Genomic DNA, 18,620 nt, shown 5'->3' with positions numbered 1-18,620 from the left:
AGAATATACTTTTTCACTGATTAAAAAAAGATTTTCTTCACCCATTCTTAAACTCGTATAGAAAGCTGATCAATATACTTTCTATTTAGACAAATTATCCGTATTATATATATATATATATATATAGTAGAAAGTACATACATAAATATATATAATATTGTAGATCATTGCGAGCGCAGGGGGAAAAAAAAGTTTCCTCTGCAAAATGCAAGCACGCGCTATTACTTACCCACAGAGCCCAGCGGAATTCATTAATGGGAATTATTTTCCAACCACATTCATCCACTAACGCAACATTTAAAAAAGTAAAAGAAAGTAATAAAGGAATGTATGCCCACACTTAGAACCTGTTTGTTTTAATTTATTATTATTATCAAATATAAAATAATGTTTACTTTTTCTAAAATCTCTACAAAATAAATCTCTTTTTTTTTCAATTTTTAAATTATCCAAAAATTATTTATTTTTTAATCTTAGATAAATGAAGTGCCAATTATGCCTCAAATAGGATGTGTCCAATTTAAAAAAATCTATAAGCGATGAAAAAATATACAGCTTTTTTAATATCAACAATTAAGCTTTCAAATAGATTTATGTATATTTTTTTTTTAAATTTATTCCTAAACAGTCAACAGAGTCAAATCAAATAAGGATACCAATAGTTTTGACATGCACTATAATAAATGGGCCGTATCATTGCTTTAATTTATTTGAAAAAAATTGTATGATTTTATGAGATTGTCTTTTTCTTCTTATAATCATACCTGATAAATTATTTTGTTGTTATTTATGAAAAATTTAAGAAATCAATATATTATTTTTATAAAAAAATTAATTTAATTTCATATTTAATATTATGTAGGTTAGCAATTAGGGTCAGCTTGATCCTAAAGGCCAGCCTTAGGTCGGGCTCAAAAAGCCCAAATTGCTTTAGGCCTTCATTTCGAAGCCCGGCCTTAATCTTAGGGCTATTAGGTCGGCCTGTGAGTTTTAGCCCTGATATTTTTATGTTTTTTATTTAAAAGCTTAATAAATATGAATTCCAAGAAAAAAAGATATTACATATAAAATTAAGTCTAAAAAAAATTTAAGTAAATCCACAATAAATCTATAAAGTTTAAATATTCAAATTCAATATCATAAAAATGTTATCAAAATTATGCAACCAATTACGAGTGAGTATAAACAGTAGGTTTAAACATTATTTAGAAGAAAAGAACTTCAATATTTTTGTAAAACATGTGAATCAAAACAAAAAACTGATTTACTAGTCATAGTAGTGATTGAAATATTAAGAATATCAGTAGTCATCCCTGAAAGAATTGAAAATTGATAATGATTATTCTTTTACAAACTCAATATCTAATTCTTTTGAATTATGAGACTTAGCATTAGTTTATCTAAATAATTCTCTAGTTCAGAATTGTTCATAAAAAAAGTCATACATGCTCATGTATTTTTATTATCCTACATCATACTTTGTAAAGGACTAAGAAAGACATATCACTTGAATACTAATAAAACAAAATAATATTTGAAATATAAATTCAATTAACAAAGTATTTAAAATATACATAAAAAGCATAATCAAAAGTAATTGTTGTTGTTGATAAGAAACTTAAAATATGAAAAGCACCTTAATGTTTTTTATTGTTTACATGAATTTTTTTCAAAAAAATTAGGCCTAAAGGTGCCAACCCTTGGCCCCAGGAGCCAACCTTTTAAACTTAAATTCATTTATATCCCTCTCATTCAGCAGCATGGCTTAGTTATTTTAGGGTTAAACGGACAGGCCTAATGATCTCAGCCTGTTTGGCCAACTCTATATGTAGGAGCAAATATTGTTATTGAGTTTTTAAATTTTACAAATTTACTTTGATCATCATATTATTTTAAGGAATATTTTAGATGGACATACTTAAATACATAAAATTTATTTATTATTTTATTTTTAAAATTTGTTTGATATATTCTCAATGTAAGATCAAAACCCGCATTCTTTTATACCCGGTTAGCCTGTGTTGCTTTCAGTACGTGAAGATAGGTGTATTCAGGTTGGTAGCTAACCTTGCCCGGTCTACATCAGTCTCTTCACATACCAAAATTCCTATTTAAAATTAATTGATTTCAATTTTTTCAATGTTTTTTTCTAAACAATTGTGATAGTAAGCCACGAAATTAGCCTAAATATATATAGATACTTATAACTGTGCATGCCTGATGTACCAAATTTTACTATAATCAAGTTTGTTTAATATTGATATGATATGGTGATAGTGAATTATATGTATGATTTACTGACGACCCAAATTAGTCATTAAAAAAAAATCTTCTTAAGTAGGCTTGACTTGCTTTATGTGTGCTAGTTAAATGTTCTTGCTCTTATTACTTATGCGTCACTCTTGACTAATTTTAAAGGCTAAAAATTTAGCTAAAATTAATTGATACTTTTACAATTATTTCATCTTTTAAAAATACGCTTAATTATTTTTTTATCATAAAAGTATCCTTAATTAAATGAAATAAATTCTAACCTAATCTTACTCATCCCCTTGAATCCCTTTTTTCATTATAAATATATTTCTTAATAATATTCAAACCAAGGATAATAAAGATTAATTATTTTATATAGGTTTTGCAAAATTATTTATCAATAAGAACATGAAAGGTTTCTAAAATATGACTATATAAATAGGAAGGAGTATGGATGTATCGATAATATTCGTATTATTTTTTAGATCATAAAAATGTCGAACTTATGATTAAGAATTACACCATATCTATAGTGAGCATATTGTATTCAAAATTATAAATATATTTAGTAGTGAGATATAACAATTTGTGTCGCCAAAATTAGTCTACTTATAATCAGTGGGTTCTAGTTTTAGGACAATGGTTTTTGAGTTTGAGGTTGTCATTATCAGAGAATTCCGGTCCCAATCTACAGAATTAATATCAAAAGAAACAAATGCCATTTTGCTTGTAATATATATTTTAATTTAATTAATTAGGTTAATGTCAAAAAATTAACAAATCACCGCATTTATGATGAAAAATTTTGTCACAAAACTTTCCATCATAATGATGTTGCTAATTCCATCGCAAATTATTTTAAATTTTATTATATAATTTATAATATATATTTATGTATAAATTATTTAACAATTTATTATTATACTATAAATAAATAATTTAATAATTACAATTTATTATTTTGATTGTGTATATATTAATAATAACTATAATAATTTAAGTTATATATTTAATTTTTTTATTTTCTTATAACATACCTAACTATTGATATTTAAAAGTATATAATATGTTATAAAAATTATATTATAATAGAATTACATAGTGATAATAAAATATTTGTTCAATCTAATATTAAGTTTTCAATAAAAAATGATGTTTTTAAAAATATAATATAAATACATAATTTTTTATATAAAAAATTAATTTATTATTTTGATAAATAAAAATAATTTTAAATAATAAATATATTAAATAATGTATTTATTGATGTATATATATGTGGGTGGTTAAATATTATACATTTAATTTATCAATTAAAGACTAAAAATCTCTTTCAACTTAATTGGCAACAAAGTTGAATGCAAAAGCCTTATGAAGGTGTGAGGTTATGGGCTCGAATTATATATGACATGGAGGTGATGTGGTAGAGGCATAGTGATATGGAAGTGATGTGGTGGCAATAATGTGGCGATAAGGTTCTACTAGCCCATCGAGTGATGTGGCAATAATGATTTTTTTTTTAGAATTTTCATTTGTGAGAGAATGCATTTCGTCATAGAATTGGAGTAACTAATCCTTGATTAGTGATGAAAATTTTCCATCGCTAGTTAGTGATGGAATTACACTTCCATGACTAATTTTGTCACTAATTGTAACGGAATTTAAAATTTTGTCAATTAGTGATGGTGTTTTTATTGATGAACTCATTCCGTCACTAACCCATTTAGCAATTGAATTTGCATCGATTTTCCATTGCTAATTCACTATTTTTTTGTAGTGCTATATCAGCTTGCTTATACCATCAACTTCATTTTGTTTCCAATTAGATTAGCACTAATGATATGCTATATTTGTGTGTTATTCATATAAACTATGCTATCTATATCCTTTATGTTGTATGAAATTTTAAAAAATTACCCACACTATGTATTTATGATATTTTAGTAGCATGACTTGTTAGTTGTTGCGAATTTTTGGTATTTAACATCTATATTGATAACAAGTAAATAAAAGATAAATTAAAAAACATCAAGTCATAAGGATTCATATTTACGAGTAGTTATTCATGAGAACGTAGAATAATATAATCCAATTATAACATACAATAAGATATTTATTCAAAATACCAATCAAATCATATATGTGTGTGTGGGTGTGTGTATTACTTTACATCCATTTAGTGAAAAAGAAAATTTTAATGATACTTTTGGCCGTAAGAGTTTTTTTTTTTTTTTGGAAGAATCACTTTCAAATTTCATGTAAGAAATTTAGATGAAAAAAATCATGAAAATTTAAAATTATTATGAAGTTTTTCCTCTATTGAAGTTTTCAATTAATTGCATAAGCTGTTAATGGTTTCAAAATCCTTTATGTTACATTTAGATATTTGACAACCACAATAGAAAGCCTGTCTTCACAGGTTAATCAAATTGATAACCAAATGTAGAATTGGTATCAAAAACTCTCCAAATAAGAACAAAAGCTAGATGCAGAACTCTGCAGGTTCATCAATCAAGGATATGATGGATCAGAATACTTCAAAAAATAAAAGAAATTTCTAAAGTAAAGAAATAACTATAGCGAATAGAAGTAGATCTAGCCTAAGATCAATCTAGAATTATTTATGAGTCCTATCCTACTTTTCCCACTATGACTAGACAGTTTCCAACCTATACCTCCATGCATCCTACATACCCAACTAAGACTTATTACAGTAAAGTATTCAAAATGTCTTAAGTTCTCAAAAAAGCTTAAAGACAACCACCTTAAAAACCAAAGCCACCTGTGACCTATAATCGTTTTCTTATCAAAATCTCAAGATCATCAAGCCTCACCATCATTTGTTAAATCCAAAAAAACTCTTGATCATAAAGACACCACCTCCTTCTCCACCAAAAACCAAATCACCAGTTACATTTGAAAAGCTCAAAGGGATTGAAGATCCCTCAAATCCTTCTAGAACAATTGCTTCTATGAAAAATGCTATTTTTGACTAGGTTATTTCTGAATAAGAAGACTTAAACTCTGTGGGCTCAATTAAAGTCTCTATAAAATACACAGACTCTGAAACAAATCAACACTTGGTTGACTTATCAAAAATTGCAATGGTTCAACCTCAGAATCAACAATGAACTCAAGAAACTAGGACAAAAACAATTGTGAAAGATCCTTCTGATGAAGAATCTAAAGCTATGGAAGGATTTAAATATGATCTCATTTGTTAAGACTCTAATTTTAGACCTACATCTGGACCTTAGTTTACATTTGATGATTCACCTTTGTATAAATGGAGAGATAAACTCCAAGAATTTGGTACTTGGATTGATTTACAAATGACTAGACTTAATGTTACTATATGAGAAGTTCTTCTAGAATTTATTTCCAGAATGATTGGAAACTTGAGATAATGGTTCCAAACTCTTAGTGAATATGACAAGATCAGGGCTACTCAGCTTAATGGTTCTTAATTCCTTAGAGTAATTCATAAAGAATTTCTTCGGGACTTCAACATCATTGAAAAAAGAAGCAGATAGGAGTTCTTTGTAATGAAGTGTTGTTCACTTGCTCGTGAAGATCTTCAAAAGCATTTTTAATGACTGTCTGAGAAATATTACATGCTAAATGGTGCCAATGATGTTAATCTTAAGCATACATTCATTGTGTCATTATCAAAAGAACTTCAGCCAGAACTACAAAGGGCCATCAATGCTCTAAGAAGAGATATGTCCTAAATTTCTCTTGGTGAAATTTATCAACTGGCTCTATCCACCTTGGATAAGCTATGTGAGCAATAACAGTTCTTGGAGTCTATGTTGAAAGGAAAACCAAGATTGCAATCAGCTTGTAACAAACCTTATTTAAAGATTAAATGCAAATAAGCCAATCTTTTCTCCTTTAGATAGAAGACTCATTTTCATAAATATAGGTGTAAACATTTTAGATCATAAAAGCACCATCTCTTTAGATTTTTCAAGAAAAAAACTTCAAAATTCAAGAAATCTAACAGATGTTTTATCTGTGGACAAAAAGAGCACTTTGCAAAAAGGTGCCTTAACAAATCCAAAAAAGATATAAAGTTGTTACAGTCCCTTAAGACTGTTATACCTATTGATGATGATTATGATGTTGAATCTGTTCTTGAAGAACAATCAAAAAAGGATGAAGATACTTGCTATATTTTACCAATCTTTGATGATGACAACTTAAATGATGAACAATATCTCTATTATTATCCACCTCTTTATGCTATTAGGTCAAGCCCAATTCAAAGTATTAACCCATCTCCTTTAAACCTAATACCAGCATTTCCTATAAACCTTAATCAACCACCATATCCACCTCAATTACCACAACCTAATGGAAAATTTAGATATTACCCTCCAAATATGATGTCCATATTTCTGTCATCGCCTTCATGGATACCGGCTCTTGCAGAACTATCATGAAACCCCATATTCTCCCTTGAGAACAATAGGTCTCTCATAATGAATACTTTATTATAGCTGATGATAAACTCTGCAAGATAGACCTCATTACCAAGAGAAAAATTGGTATAAGATTTTTTTTTTAGATGCACTTATTGGACAAAAGTTCTTGAAAGAAATTTCCTTGCCAAAGACATTCTGGTTAGATTCAATGTGTATAGAGAAACTAAAGATCTGCAAATACTCCCCAAGGGTGTAAGGTTTAAATAGTTTTTCAAAAAATACAACATTCCAGGCATCATGGAGATTCAACAATCTCCTTTAAGATATGAACACATTAGGGATCAACTTCTTGAATTCTGCTGTGAAAGTCATGATCAATTCCATCATTCATCTCCTTTATGAAAAAACAGAGAGCTTTTCATTAAACTCCTTTTTAAAAAAAATGAAAATGTCAACCTAACAAAAGCATCCCATCCTAGGATGAATTCAGAAGACCTTGCTTTAGCCAAAGAAGAATGTGCAACCCTACTCAAATAAGGTCTTGTTGAGCTCACAAAGTCAAATTGAGCTTGTCAAGCCAACCAAATCCTTCATTTAGATATATATATATATATATATATATGCATATAAATTATGGATTTTCACTTGATTTAAATCTACATCCATTTTTTTATTATACTTTATTTTTTTAAAATTTCTAAATTTTATTTAATTATACTCCAATTTTCTTTGTTTTTTTATGTGTTTATTATTTAGTGCCTTTGTTAGTTTCATCTATGCTCTTCTCTCAATACAGGTAATAAACCCATCTCCCAATCTTTTGTCTCTAGTTTGAATGCCTTAAAATTAAAATCTAAATTGATCAATCTAAATGTTAACTTATCATAAGAGAAATACTTAGGTTGACTGGGTGCACTATGTCATTTGTAATCTATCTAATTAAAATATTTTAAATAATCTAAATAAAATTGTGTGTGACATTTTCTTAATTGATTTTATTTTTATAACAGAATGCACAATTAATTTCTTGCATTTTCTCTCTCTACTATTATTGATATTAGAATCAATTTATATTTAATGCTATCTAAATGTTATGTTTTTATTGGACAAACTATAAATGATGTGGTGTACCTGATCTACCTAAGTATTTCTCCTTATAATAAACCTTTGATGTTCTCTAATGTGTCAACAATATCTCAAAATCAATATAAATAATACTCTTTCCATTCCAAATTATAAGACATTTTTAGGAAATATTAAGCGTTTTAAAATATAAGACATTTTGATAAAAATAACATTCCATTAATTATGTTTTTTTAATATTACCCTTTCCATATATTTTTTCTTAAATATTCTTTTATCAATGGAGTATTAAATGAAGGGCATTTTTAAAAATTTATATTTTTGTCTTGAAAAAATAAGTTTATAAAATATATTTAATCAGCTTTACTGATATGTGAAATTTTGTCTAAAGTGTTTTATAATTTAGGACGGAGGGAATAATAATTATATAATATATATATATATATATATATATAAAATCTATGAAAAACTGCATTTAATCGATCACTCTCCACCATACGGTAATTTAGCAATTAACATTATATCCATATTAAGGAGACTATGAGGGGAAAAAAATATCAAATACTTAACAGATTGGACAAAAATGATTTATAACTATGATCATTAAAGATGATGGCATATACATTAATAGAAATGGATGTAGTAATGCCACCAATATATATATAAGGGAAGATTTAACTTTTGATCCTGTAACATTTTTCAATTATCAATAGTAAACCTTAAATTTTGACTTATAACAACTTATCCTCTATTATTTTGAAACTCTAAACAACTCCATCTCATAATTCTTTAATTCAACACAATTCATTTTCTTATAATTTCTTAATTTAATAAATCACAAAAACTGAATTGCATTGAATCAAAGTTAATAGACTAAATCTATGAAAGCATTGCATTGTTTACAATAAAACTGATCATTTCTTAAATTTGTGCAATGCATGCATAGGAGGCCACGAAAGATGCATATAATAATAAAAACTAATTCTGTCTAATTTCTTACAATAAAACAAAGTTCTTCTGCTTAGCTTCTTATGCGCTATCATGTCCTGTTTTGAAGTCCATTTTCGTCTCTAACATCATTCGAACGATCATCATTGTCTTCGAGGTCACTTTTTTCATCGTCAACAGGAGATTTGACGATGATCTCAACTTTATTGGATGATGACACGTGGAGGTTCTCTGATGGCACTATAAGGTTCTTCTTCATCTTCATCTCTTTGCCTTTGCCCCATAGAACTACGTATAATCCAACCACTATCAACACTCCCCCAATTATACTGCACATATATTTACGCCAATAATAATTAATTAAGATTCACCATTCCTCATTATAAAAATCAAAAATCAGGATTTTTTTACGCTATCCAATATCATACATTAATAGTAATAGTAACATTGTAATATTGTTGAGTTTCACTTGCATATTATATTATACCTCTGGCTAATTACCACTTTGCTAAAAAAAATGACATATTTAATCCATGCATTTCCACTTTCAAGCATGAGGGAACAAACATTATACTCAGATTCTTTTTTTATTGAAGGGGGAATTTGAATTTTCTAATTAATCAATCAATATGAAAGTATAATAATATTCAAATAATATAAAGAAAGTAATGTGAGTTTATGTTAGAGTGGGTATAATTAATTATGTAAACATTCAATCTGTTTGATGACCACTTGCCTTAGGTGATCCCAATTTTCAATCTTTAATATATAATAAGGGTGAAGTATTATGTAGCTTAGAGATAAGAATTCAAACTTTTTTTACATACAAAAAAAATGATTGGATCACAAGATGGTAACATTATTACTTTAAAAATAATGGCATAATTTATGAGCATCGGATAATGAAACGTGTGGTCTCTCAAGGCCTAAGTTTGCTTTTGTCATCAATTGAATTAGTCCATAAAATTTAGTTGTTATTAATCGAGTCCCTAGAGTTATATAACCATACACAATTAGCCCTTATAGTTTGAAGAAAAAATAACATCATAAAGATTAATTCTATATAGTTAAAAAATTTTAGGGACTTGATTGAAATAAATTAAATTTAATGGTCAAATCAATAATTGAGGCAAACATAAGGGACCAAAAATTTCATTATCTCTTCAATTCATTTCTTTTTTGAAAAAAAAAAGGAAAAGCTAAATGCAAATTGTAACGTTCTTATTTTAAACGTAACAACAAAAACAAAACTCATCAATTTGAATTTTATAAAAATAAAATAGACATAATAAACAAATTCAACAAACACACACATATATAAGGGGAATTAAAGACATATATAAGAAATATATATATATACCTTCCAAGACGAAGCGTTTCATCTAACAAGAAAGATCCAACAAAGGCCAATATGACAAGCAAAAGAGGACTGAAAATTGACACATAGAGAGGCCCTCTTTTGTTTGCACACCAAGCAATCATCACCACCGTTAATCCTGAAGGTACCATTCCCTACACACACACACACATTTAATTATAACAATCGGAATTTGGTCTTATCACATAGTTCTTCTGATTCCAAATTTAGGATTGAATTGATAATTGGAAAAAAAATCAGGAGCTAAAAGTTATATTTTTCCAAATATTTAAGCTCAATTCATAAATTGATAAGCTAATTTTAATTATATAATGGGAAAAACATAACTTTAAATCATTGTGTTTTACTCGTATTTTGCTATTGGTCCCTATATTTTTTTTAAATATTTTTGGTTTCTATACTTTTATTTTTTATTATTTTAAGTCCCTTCGAGGTCTTTATACTTTGTTCATGAAGGGATTTAAAATAATAAAAAATAAAAATATAAGGATTATAAATACAAAAAAAGTACATAAATTAATAGTAAAATGTGAGCAAAAGTTATATTTTTCCTATATAATGTCATGAAACAACTTAAAACACGTAGTATAAGTACAAGTTATTAAATATATCAAATCATAATTACGTTCGTTTCCAAGCAAGGTATATGAACTTGACTTCCTACATAATATATATATATATATATATATAAATATAATATAAATGTAGAATTGTTTTAGAAAAAATGTAAATGAGATATACATACCGCGTAAACCACAGTGAGAAGTCTAACATTCCAAGCCAATCTCCATTGACTCCAATCCTTGTCGTTGCAAAGAGCAAATACCGTAGATATCACTGAGGCCATCAAAGACATCAAACATGTGCTTGTGTAATGGCTCTTGTACTTGTTGCTCATCTTAGTCTGCCTCAATTCAATTACAATCAATTAATACATGCACACACAATTACTATTATGCATGCATGTATGTATGTATGAGAGTGTTTTGAAAATGCCTTCATAGACATAGGCCACAAGAGCGCTTTTTATTAAAAGAGCTCTTGTAAGATGATTTATAAGAATGCTTTTATTCAAAGAAGTTCCTACATACCAAAACGTGTTAAATGGTTAAATGAAACGCTCTGATTAATATGAACCTTTTGTAGACTATAGTGATGACTTAATCTTGATACTGTACAACTACACTAGCTTTCAATGACTTTTTTTTTGTTTAAAAAAAACTAAATGATAACTATATAATCAATGTATTTGTGACATGGTTGAAAGAAAGTTTTCAGGACACAACTAAGTAGAGTGGAATGGCAATATATAGTAAATAACGGACCTGAACTATGAGCCATATAGCAAAAGAGACACTGCTGCCTAAGGCACAGAGTGCACCCAGGATGGTGTTACCACCAGAGGAAGAATTTGATGATGCCACGTGGCCATTGTTGTGATGCAAGAGGTTGACGTGGAAGGAGGCAGTGTGTATTCGTGCACCTTTGAAGAATGTTAGGAGCATGGCCCCACCAACTCCAATTAGAGTTCCCATAATCTTTGCCTTTCCTGCTCCTGATTTTAGGTTTAATCTTTCTAATCTGATACATAACAATATTCAAATATATGAATTGTACACAAGTTTATATAATTAAACTATATAATTTTATTTATTTTTAAAAAAATCGATAGACTTCATTATTTTTTAAAATCAATAAAAAAATTTCTAAATGATCTTAGAATAACATAAAATTTCTCTTCATTTATAAATTTTCTTTAAATCATCATTAAAATGAATATTGAATTGCCCAAATCTCTCTGCTTTTTTTTTTCTCTCTCGAAATTACACAGACCTCCACTAGCTATTTTAAACCTATACACAAACTTCCTTTGAAAATATAAAGAAAGTTTGCGTGATTTTGAAAAACATAGAATAGGTCTATGTAATTTGTTTTGAATAAATTATAAAAATTAAGAATGTGTAATTCAATAAAAAGTCAAATGTGATTTGTGTATTTCAATTTACATTTTGCCTTTAAATGAGGTCTACATCTCTCATTAATTCAGAAAAATGGGGGGAAAAACGAAATGAAAATAATGAAGATTATACCTGAAGCAGAGGGCCAAGAGGAAAGTCATGACAGGATTAAGATTTGACATTGCTGAAGAGAACGTCACTGATGTTAATGCCAGCGTCTCCAAATATAATGTCTGTCCCAGCGTTCCTCTGTAATATATATATATATATATATATATATTAACATATTTTATTAATATAGGATCCTCATAGATATATATACATGTATTATTTTAATTAATTTTTCTCCAATAAAATACATAATCTAGCAAATGGATATTAAGCAAATATTTTCATTTCACTTCATTTGACAGTAAATAAACCAAAAAGAACCTCTTAGGATACAATTTTACATAGAATAAATTATTTTTCATCATATTGATAACACACACATGTATATATATGTAAACATATTTAGGGCAAGACTTAAGTATTTAGCTTTATATATTAATGCATGTTTATCAAATCAAATTAAAATGAGTAAATTTTAATGTATTAATAATATTAATAATGAGAGTTTATTATAGAATAAAGAATCTATTTATCATGATTTAATTGAAAACAAGTACATTGTTTAATAAAAAAAACAAGAGTGTTAAAATAATAAAAAATACAAATAAATGAGTCAAATATACTTTATTCAGGATGAGATTTAAAAATTATTTTTTGGTAGTTGGTATTTTTTTAAAAAACAAAACTAATTAACATCTATGCTCTCTTTGTAATAATCCGTATAAGCATTGAAAGTTGTGCTAGCTAGGATACGGGTTTGATCCCGCTTTTAACCTTAGCCGTTAGGGTCTACTCCTTTAATTCAAAAAAAAAAAAAAAAGCAAAATTATGTGGCATCCGTTCATGGCTCTTTCAAAATATATTAATATAAACAAATATATTACATACCCAAATAAGCCACACAGAGTCGCTTGAAATAGTACTGTCCAAGTCATCTTTGATTTGCTTTTCCTGCAATTAATTAATTGAATAACAATTACTTCAAAGCTCTTTGACATAAACCAGCATGCTCTTAATTTACTTCTTTGAAATAGACGCAACACAAGTGATTATATTATTTCCATATTAAATTTGGTTAGAGAGACATTGGTTGGACCCAACAAATTTAACATGAAACATATATAAATGAGATTGACATCACATTTCAAAGTATTAGTAATGAGTTTATGTCTCTTTTTCACTTATTATATACTTCTTTTCTAGTCATCCCAACAACTTTAACATGAATGTGTTTTTCATGTGTGTGAGAGAGAGAATCGAGAATCTTGGAACATGAATGTGTTTTTCATGTGTGTGAGAGAGAGAATCGAGAACCTGTCCAAGATGAGAGCAAGAGGAGCCATGAAAGCAGTGGCGAAGATGAAGCGATAAGCGATGAGAACTCGGACGTTCATGCCGTCGTAGACGGCGAGCTTGTACAGCACATTCATGACAGCATATGATAACTGCACCATCACCATTAACGCCGCCGGCTTCATCCCTTCCACCACCTTCCACACATCGTCACATGTCATCGTCATCATATATATATATATATATGTTGTTGTTGTGTCTGACTGTCTGTTGTTTCCACCACCTACGGCGGCGCCACCAGCCACTGCACTAATCTTAGAGCGAGTGAGAATGAGAGAGAGAGAAGTGTTGTCTGTGGCGAGAGATGAAGAGGAACGAGGAGTATTTATGGAGAGGCAAAAATACTGAAATTCCATGGAAGCCATGTTGTTTTTGGTGACTCTGGTGCATGCCACGTCACCAAGTATGCGAGTGCTGTGAAAACAAAGGGACCTGATTCTTTCACAATCATGGGGCTGATTAGATGGACAGACATAATAATTCAAGCCAACCTGAATAAATTTAAAAAAATTTAGAACCAAGTAGCAAAATAAAATAATGCTGTTTTCAATCGTTCCGTACTTAATATCATCCATCGATTTAAATATTTGCTTCATTTAAGTGTTTTATAATATAAAATTATTAATTAATATATTTATCTTAATGTCATAATTAGAAATCTTATACCATTAAACTAAATAAATAATTAAATAGATAGATGTGTTCGGATATATGAAGTGATGAGTCGAGGGAGTGTATATTGCAAATTCATAAATTACACTTTATAATTGTCCCTCATGTTTTTCAGTAAATTATGGAAAAAATTATAGACAGACGCTAAATAAGGAAATTAATTATTTTCACAATTTTAATTTCATGCCAAACTTTTATATTTACAAGTGGATGGGATTTGTGACATTGAATAATTAATTTTCTTATTTAAGTGCTATATATATGTAAAAGCAACACTTTAAGCAATTAATTTTTTGTTTGCGGGGTTTGGATTGTTAGCCGTTCAGTCCGATTCCATTTTGTAAAAAATTGGATTTATGATATCTAATATGAAATTTAAATTCTCTTAAAAGTGTCTTCCAAATGAGGGTCCAATGATCTCTAACGATATACATTGATTTTAGTGGAACGGACTATGGTTGTTTAAATGCAAGGTCTTAAATTTGAGTTTGTATGAATACATAAATGTTTTTGAAAGAGCTAACTTCTAAATGAGCCCAACAATACTTGAGTCTAGCTCGATCTGGTATGATCTAATAATCTCCTTAATTAGCCATTCAATTCCATTTTATTTTTTTAAAAATAAAATAATTCCAAAGCAAAAAAATTCATCGCAAAATGTAATATCAACTCATTTATATTCTCACTTGTACCTAATATAAAATAAACTTAACCAATTTCACGTCTATTAAGAAAAAGAAGTTGCGTTCTTGAAATTGTTAAAAAAATATTAATATTCTAATTTTTCTTATATTAAATATTAGGAATTTTTTAAAAAAAATTTGCCCAATATTAAGAGCTTGTTTTCTAAAAATTTAATTAAAAAAAAAAAGCCCAATGAGTATCTGTGCGACCCAGCGTTTCCCAATATTGCGAGCGCGCATATAAAAAAGTCTCTTTCCAAATGCGTGCTTTCCCAACAAAATTCCACTAACACCAACCCACATGTAGTCGTACTGGTAATACGTACTTTAATTAGGTTAAGAACCGAAACTGATATCCACCTCTCAAACGAGATTAAAATAAAATTGCGAGTAATATTAAATTATAGCATCCATGATTTATGTTATTATTATTATTAAATTATCATGTAAAACTATCGGCTTGTAGCCAAGTGAACTTTGTGGAACGAGATGCTTGGTGGGCTTATTACAATTTAACAATTTTGTGGGCTTGTGATAACAATTACGATCCCATGAACCATTGATGCTTTTTGTCTTGGCGTCTTCCTCTCTCTTAGGCTCTTAATTTCTATGAAATGTGATATCTAAATAGTTAAATATATTCTTAATCTTTTAATTTTATATAAAATTTTATCTTAATTTTTTAATTTTATAGTATCTTTTCAATCCTTTAACTCTAATATTATTAATTTTAAATAATTATTTTTAACTAATTATTGTTATTTTTTTAAAAAAATTAAACTTAACATCTCAACAGTTTAAAATAATTTTTTAATATTTAAAAATTTAACGTCAAAAATTTTTGTTCGTGAAACTAACGGCATGGAGACCAAAGAATCAAAAAAATACTTTATAAAATTAAAAGATTAAATTAAAATTCTGTATAAAATTAAAAGTCAAAAATATATTTTAGCGGTATCTAAATTAATTAATTATGTCCTTGGTTTTACAATTAAAAATTTTTAAAAATGATGAATTTACATCTAAATCAACTAGCAAGATCAGCCGGCAGGCACATCAAATTATAAGCAAGTGAGTCAATCTATTTAGCTTCACTGTTTATAATTTTTAAATAGTATATCTTTTTATAAATCAATATTTTATACAATAAAATTTATGATAAATTGCAATATTGCACTATTTAAAAGCTGTAAACAGCATGACCTTCCGCAATCTATCTTATATTGTATATAATTATATAGATATTGATACTAAATACAGGTGAAATAAACAAGTAAATCAAAATATATTAATAAGTTCAGGCCAAAAAAATATATATAATATATTGAAGCAACTGCAACACCAATCAACTACTGATAACACGTAATATGTCTCCATGTCTCTTCTCTCGAACACGTGTATTCTCACAGCTCGCAGTCGATGCTTGAATATTTTTTAATATTAGATATCCTGACAAGGGTACGGATGGAAATCCACAATAGAAAAAACAGTGCAAACAATGCAATTTACAAAATGTAAGATCTGCTATAGTTATTAATAAATAAAGGTTAAATTAAAAAGTCACATATTTTTTTAAATAATTTTAAAGATATATAACAATGATTTCATAATAAGTGTGAAGTTTAACTTTGTGTTATATTAAAAACTTGAGTGATATTTTATAATTAATTATGTATTAATTAAGGGTGCATATATAACTTAAAATTGTAATTTTTTTAAAGAGTAATATTTAATTTGCATCACAAAAATCTAAGTCAATTCTTCATTGCCAGTGGATTGTAGGACCACTGTTTTGAGTTATTGCCATCGTCAGAAACTTCTAGTCACAGAAGACAAGCAAATTCCATTTTGCATATAGTAGTACCCAGTTTGGCTTTCACTGGAACAATTAACCATTGACTTTGTTCTTTTTTTTTTTTTTTGTCCTTTTCAAAATTTTCACTTAACTCAGCACGTTAGCTTGGCTCGTTGCTTTAATGAGATGCCTTGTGGGCTTATGAAAATTTAAACAGGGTTTTTTGTGGGCTTTGTATAAACTAAACAATATTTTTGTGGGCTTGTGATGACATTAACGCCCATAATGTAGCACTGATCGTTTTTGTTTTGGTGTCTTCCTCTCTCGTATCTTCTATGAAATGGGTATCTAAATTAATTAATTGTGTCCTTGGTTTTACGATTAAGAATTATAAAAAATAAATAAATTTTCATCTAAGTCAACAAGCAAGATCAGCCAGCTGGTACATCAAATTATCAGCAAATGAGTCTATCTATTTAGCTTCGTTGTTTTTAATTTTTTAAATAGTAGTATATCTTTTTTATAAATCAATGTTATATATAATAAAATTTATGATAAATTGCACTATTTAGAAGATATAAACAGCATGACCCTCCACAATCTATCTTATATGGTATATAATTATATAAATATTGATATTAATACAAGTGAAATAAATAAGTAAATCAAAATATATTAATATATTGTGGCAACATGTGTATTCTTACTGCTCCCGTCTACATGCTTGAATATTCATTCTCATGAAAATGATTTTTTTTAATCACATTCCATTACAATTAAAAAAATAATAAAATTTACAACTTTGAGAAACTAGTTCACAGAAGATTTATGTACATATATATATATATATATATATATTAGATATCCTGATTGTTATAATTGATTATATTGTTAACTATGACATATGATCACAGTATTGTAATTGATTAAATCTAGTTTTAGGGTTTTTACTCAAATTTTTTTAATCTAATTTAATTTAGTAACCTATGATGACTAAATTATTTTTAGATAAACAACAGACTAAGTTGACCATACGTGCACACAAACTTATAGATTCCCTATTTTTTATTTGGTCATTATCATTGTGCCAACTCATTAGTAAGAAGAATCCCTAACATTAATTTTGATTTATTTTTACTATTCTTTATGCTTTTAATTCTCTAATTTTGATCAAGAATTTTAGAAGATCATAAGCATGGCAAGAGATATTTGAATCATTCGTTGCGCTAATTAGATAAACAACAGACTAAGTTGACTATACGTGCACAAAAACTCATAGATTCCCCATTTTTTATTTGGCCATTATCATTGTGCCAACTCATTAGTAAGAAGAATCCCAGTTTGCAGTCAAACATTATTGCATACGCACAGGTCATCACAAGTATAAAATATTCTTGAGCTATTGTTCTCACAAGGATTTAGGAAAGAGAGAGATAAAAATTTACTATTAAACTTTGAGTTAGGTTAAGCAAAATCAAATGTAAGATTTCTATAGAAGTATGAAAATTGAATTAAAAAAGTGTTTTAAAGCAAGTAAATTAGTTGAAACTTTGACTTCAAGAAATAAGAACCTAAGATTATCTCTCTCCTTTGTGTTTCATAAGACTTTAATTAATTCCTCTCATAACAATTTTTAATGAAAATAAGTATTAGTCTAAGATTGTAATCTACTTAAAAAAGCTTTCTTAAGTCAAAATCAAATATATTTACAAACACCAAAATTTGCAATCTCTTGAAAAAAATTAGTAAAAACAAGGTTTAAGCCCTAATCTTAATATGACTATGAAGAGTTAATAAAATATCTCTATTTTATCCAATAAAACCATCCATTTATCTTTATAAATTTCAAGTCCAATATTATTTTATCCAAGTTCTATATCAAAGTTAGCTTTCTTAAGCACAACTTACATAAACAAAACAATTCAAATGGTGGCCAAACACTTATAAGCATTAAGTATA

At 27.8% G+C, this 18,620-nt stretch overlaps 1 protein-coding gene across 1 annotated transcript; it reads right to left on the bottom strand.

Annotated features, from left to right (window-relative positions):
• Window positions 1-8,570: 8,570 nt before the first annotated feature.
• On the bottom strand, window positions 8,571-13,793 carry LOC129305170 (WAT1-related protein At1g25270-like). The gene is made up of 7 exons (XM_054945135.1): window positions 13,473-13,793; window positions 13,047-13,109; window positions 12,180-12,296; window positions 11,415-11,670; window positions 10,835-10,993; window positions 10,072-10,223; window positions 8,571-9,040 (listed from the first exon to the last, which is right to left on the bottom strand). Exons 1-7 carry the CDS (start codon window positions 13,679-13,681, stop codon window positions 8,803-8,805), a joined length of 1,194 nt encoding a protein of 397 aa, XP_054801110.1. The 5' UTR covers window positions 13,682-13,793; the 3' UTR covers window positions 8,571-8,802.
• Window positions 13,794-18,620: the final 4,827 nt, after the last annotated feature.

The sequence above is a fragment of the Prosopis cineraria genome, unplaced genomic scaffold (assembly GCF_029017545.1).
Source record: "Prosopis cineraria cultivar Desert tree isolate PC_DT_omini unplaced genomic scaffold, ASM2901754v1 PC3, whole genome shotgun sequence".
NCBI lineage: Eukaryota > Viridiplantae > Streptophyta > Magnoliopsida > Fabales > Fabaceae > Prosopis > Prosopis cineraria.
Note: the sequence above shows the minus strand (reverse complement) of the source record. Positions and strands in the feature narration are given on the sequence as shown.

Excerpts from the sequence above, each read along its gene's own strand:
- LOC129305170 (XM_054945135.1), bottom strand. The coding sequence starts at position 13,681 with ATGATGACGATGACATGTGACGATGTGTGGAAGGTGGTGGAAGGGATG. Across the intron at positions 12,297-13,046 it reads ACTCTGTGTGGCTTATTTGG|AGGAACGCTGGGACAGACAT; the intron begins GTATGTAATATA and ends TATATATTACAG. Across the intron at positions 10,224-10,834 it reads TTCTCACTGTGGTTTACGCG|GGAATGGTACCTTCAGGATT; the intron begins GTATGTATATCT and ends GTGTGTGTGTAG.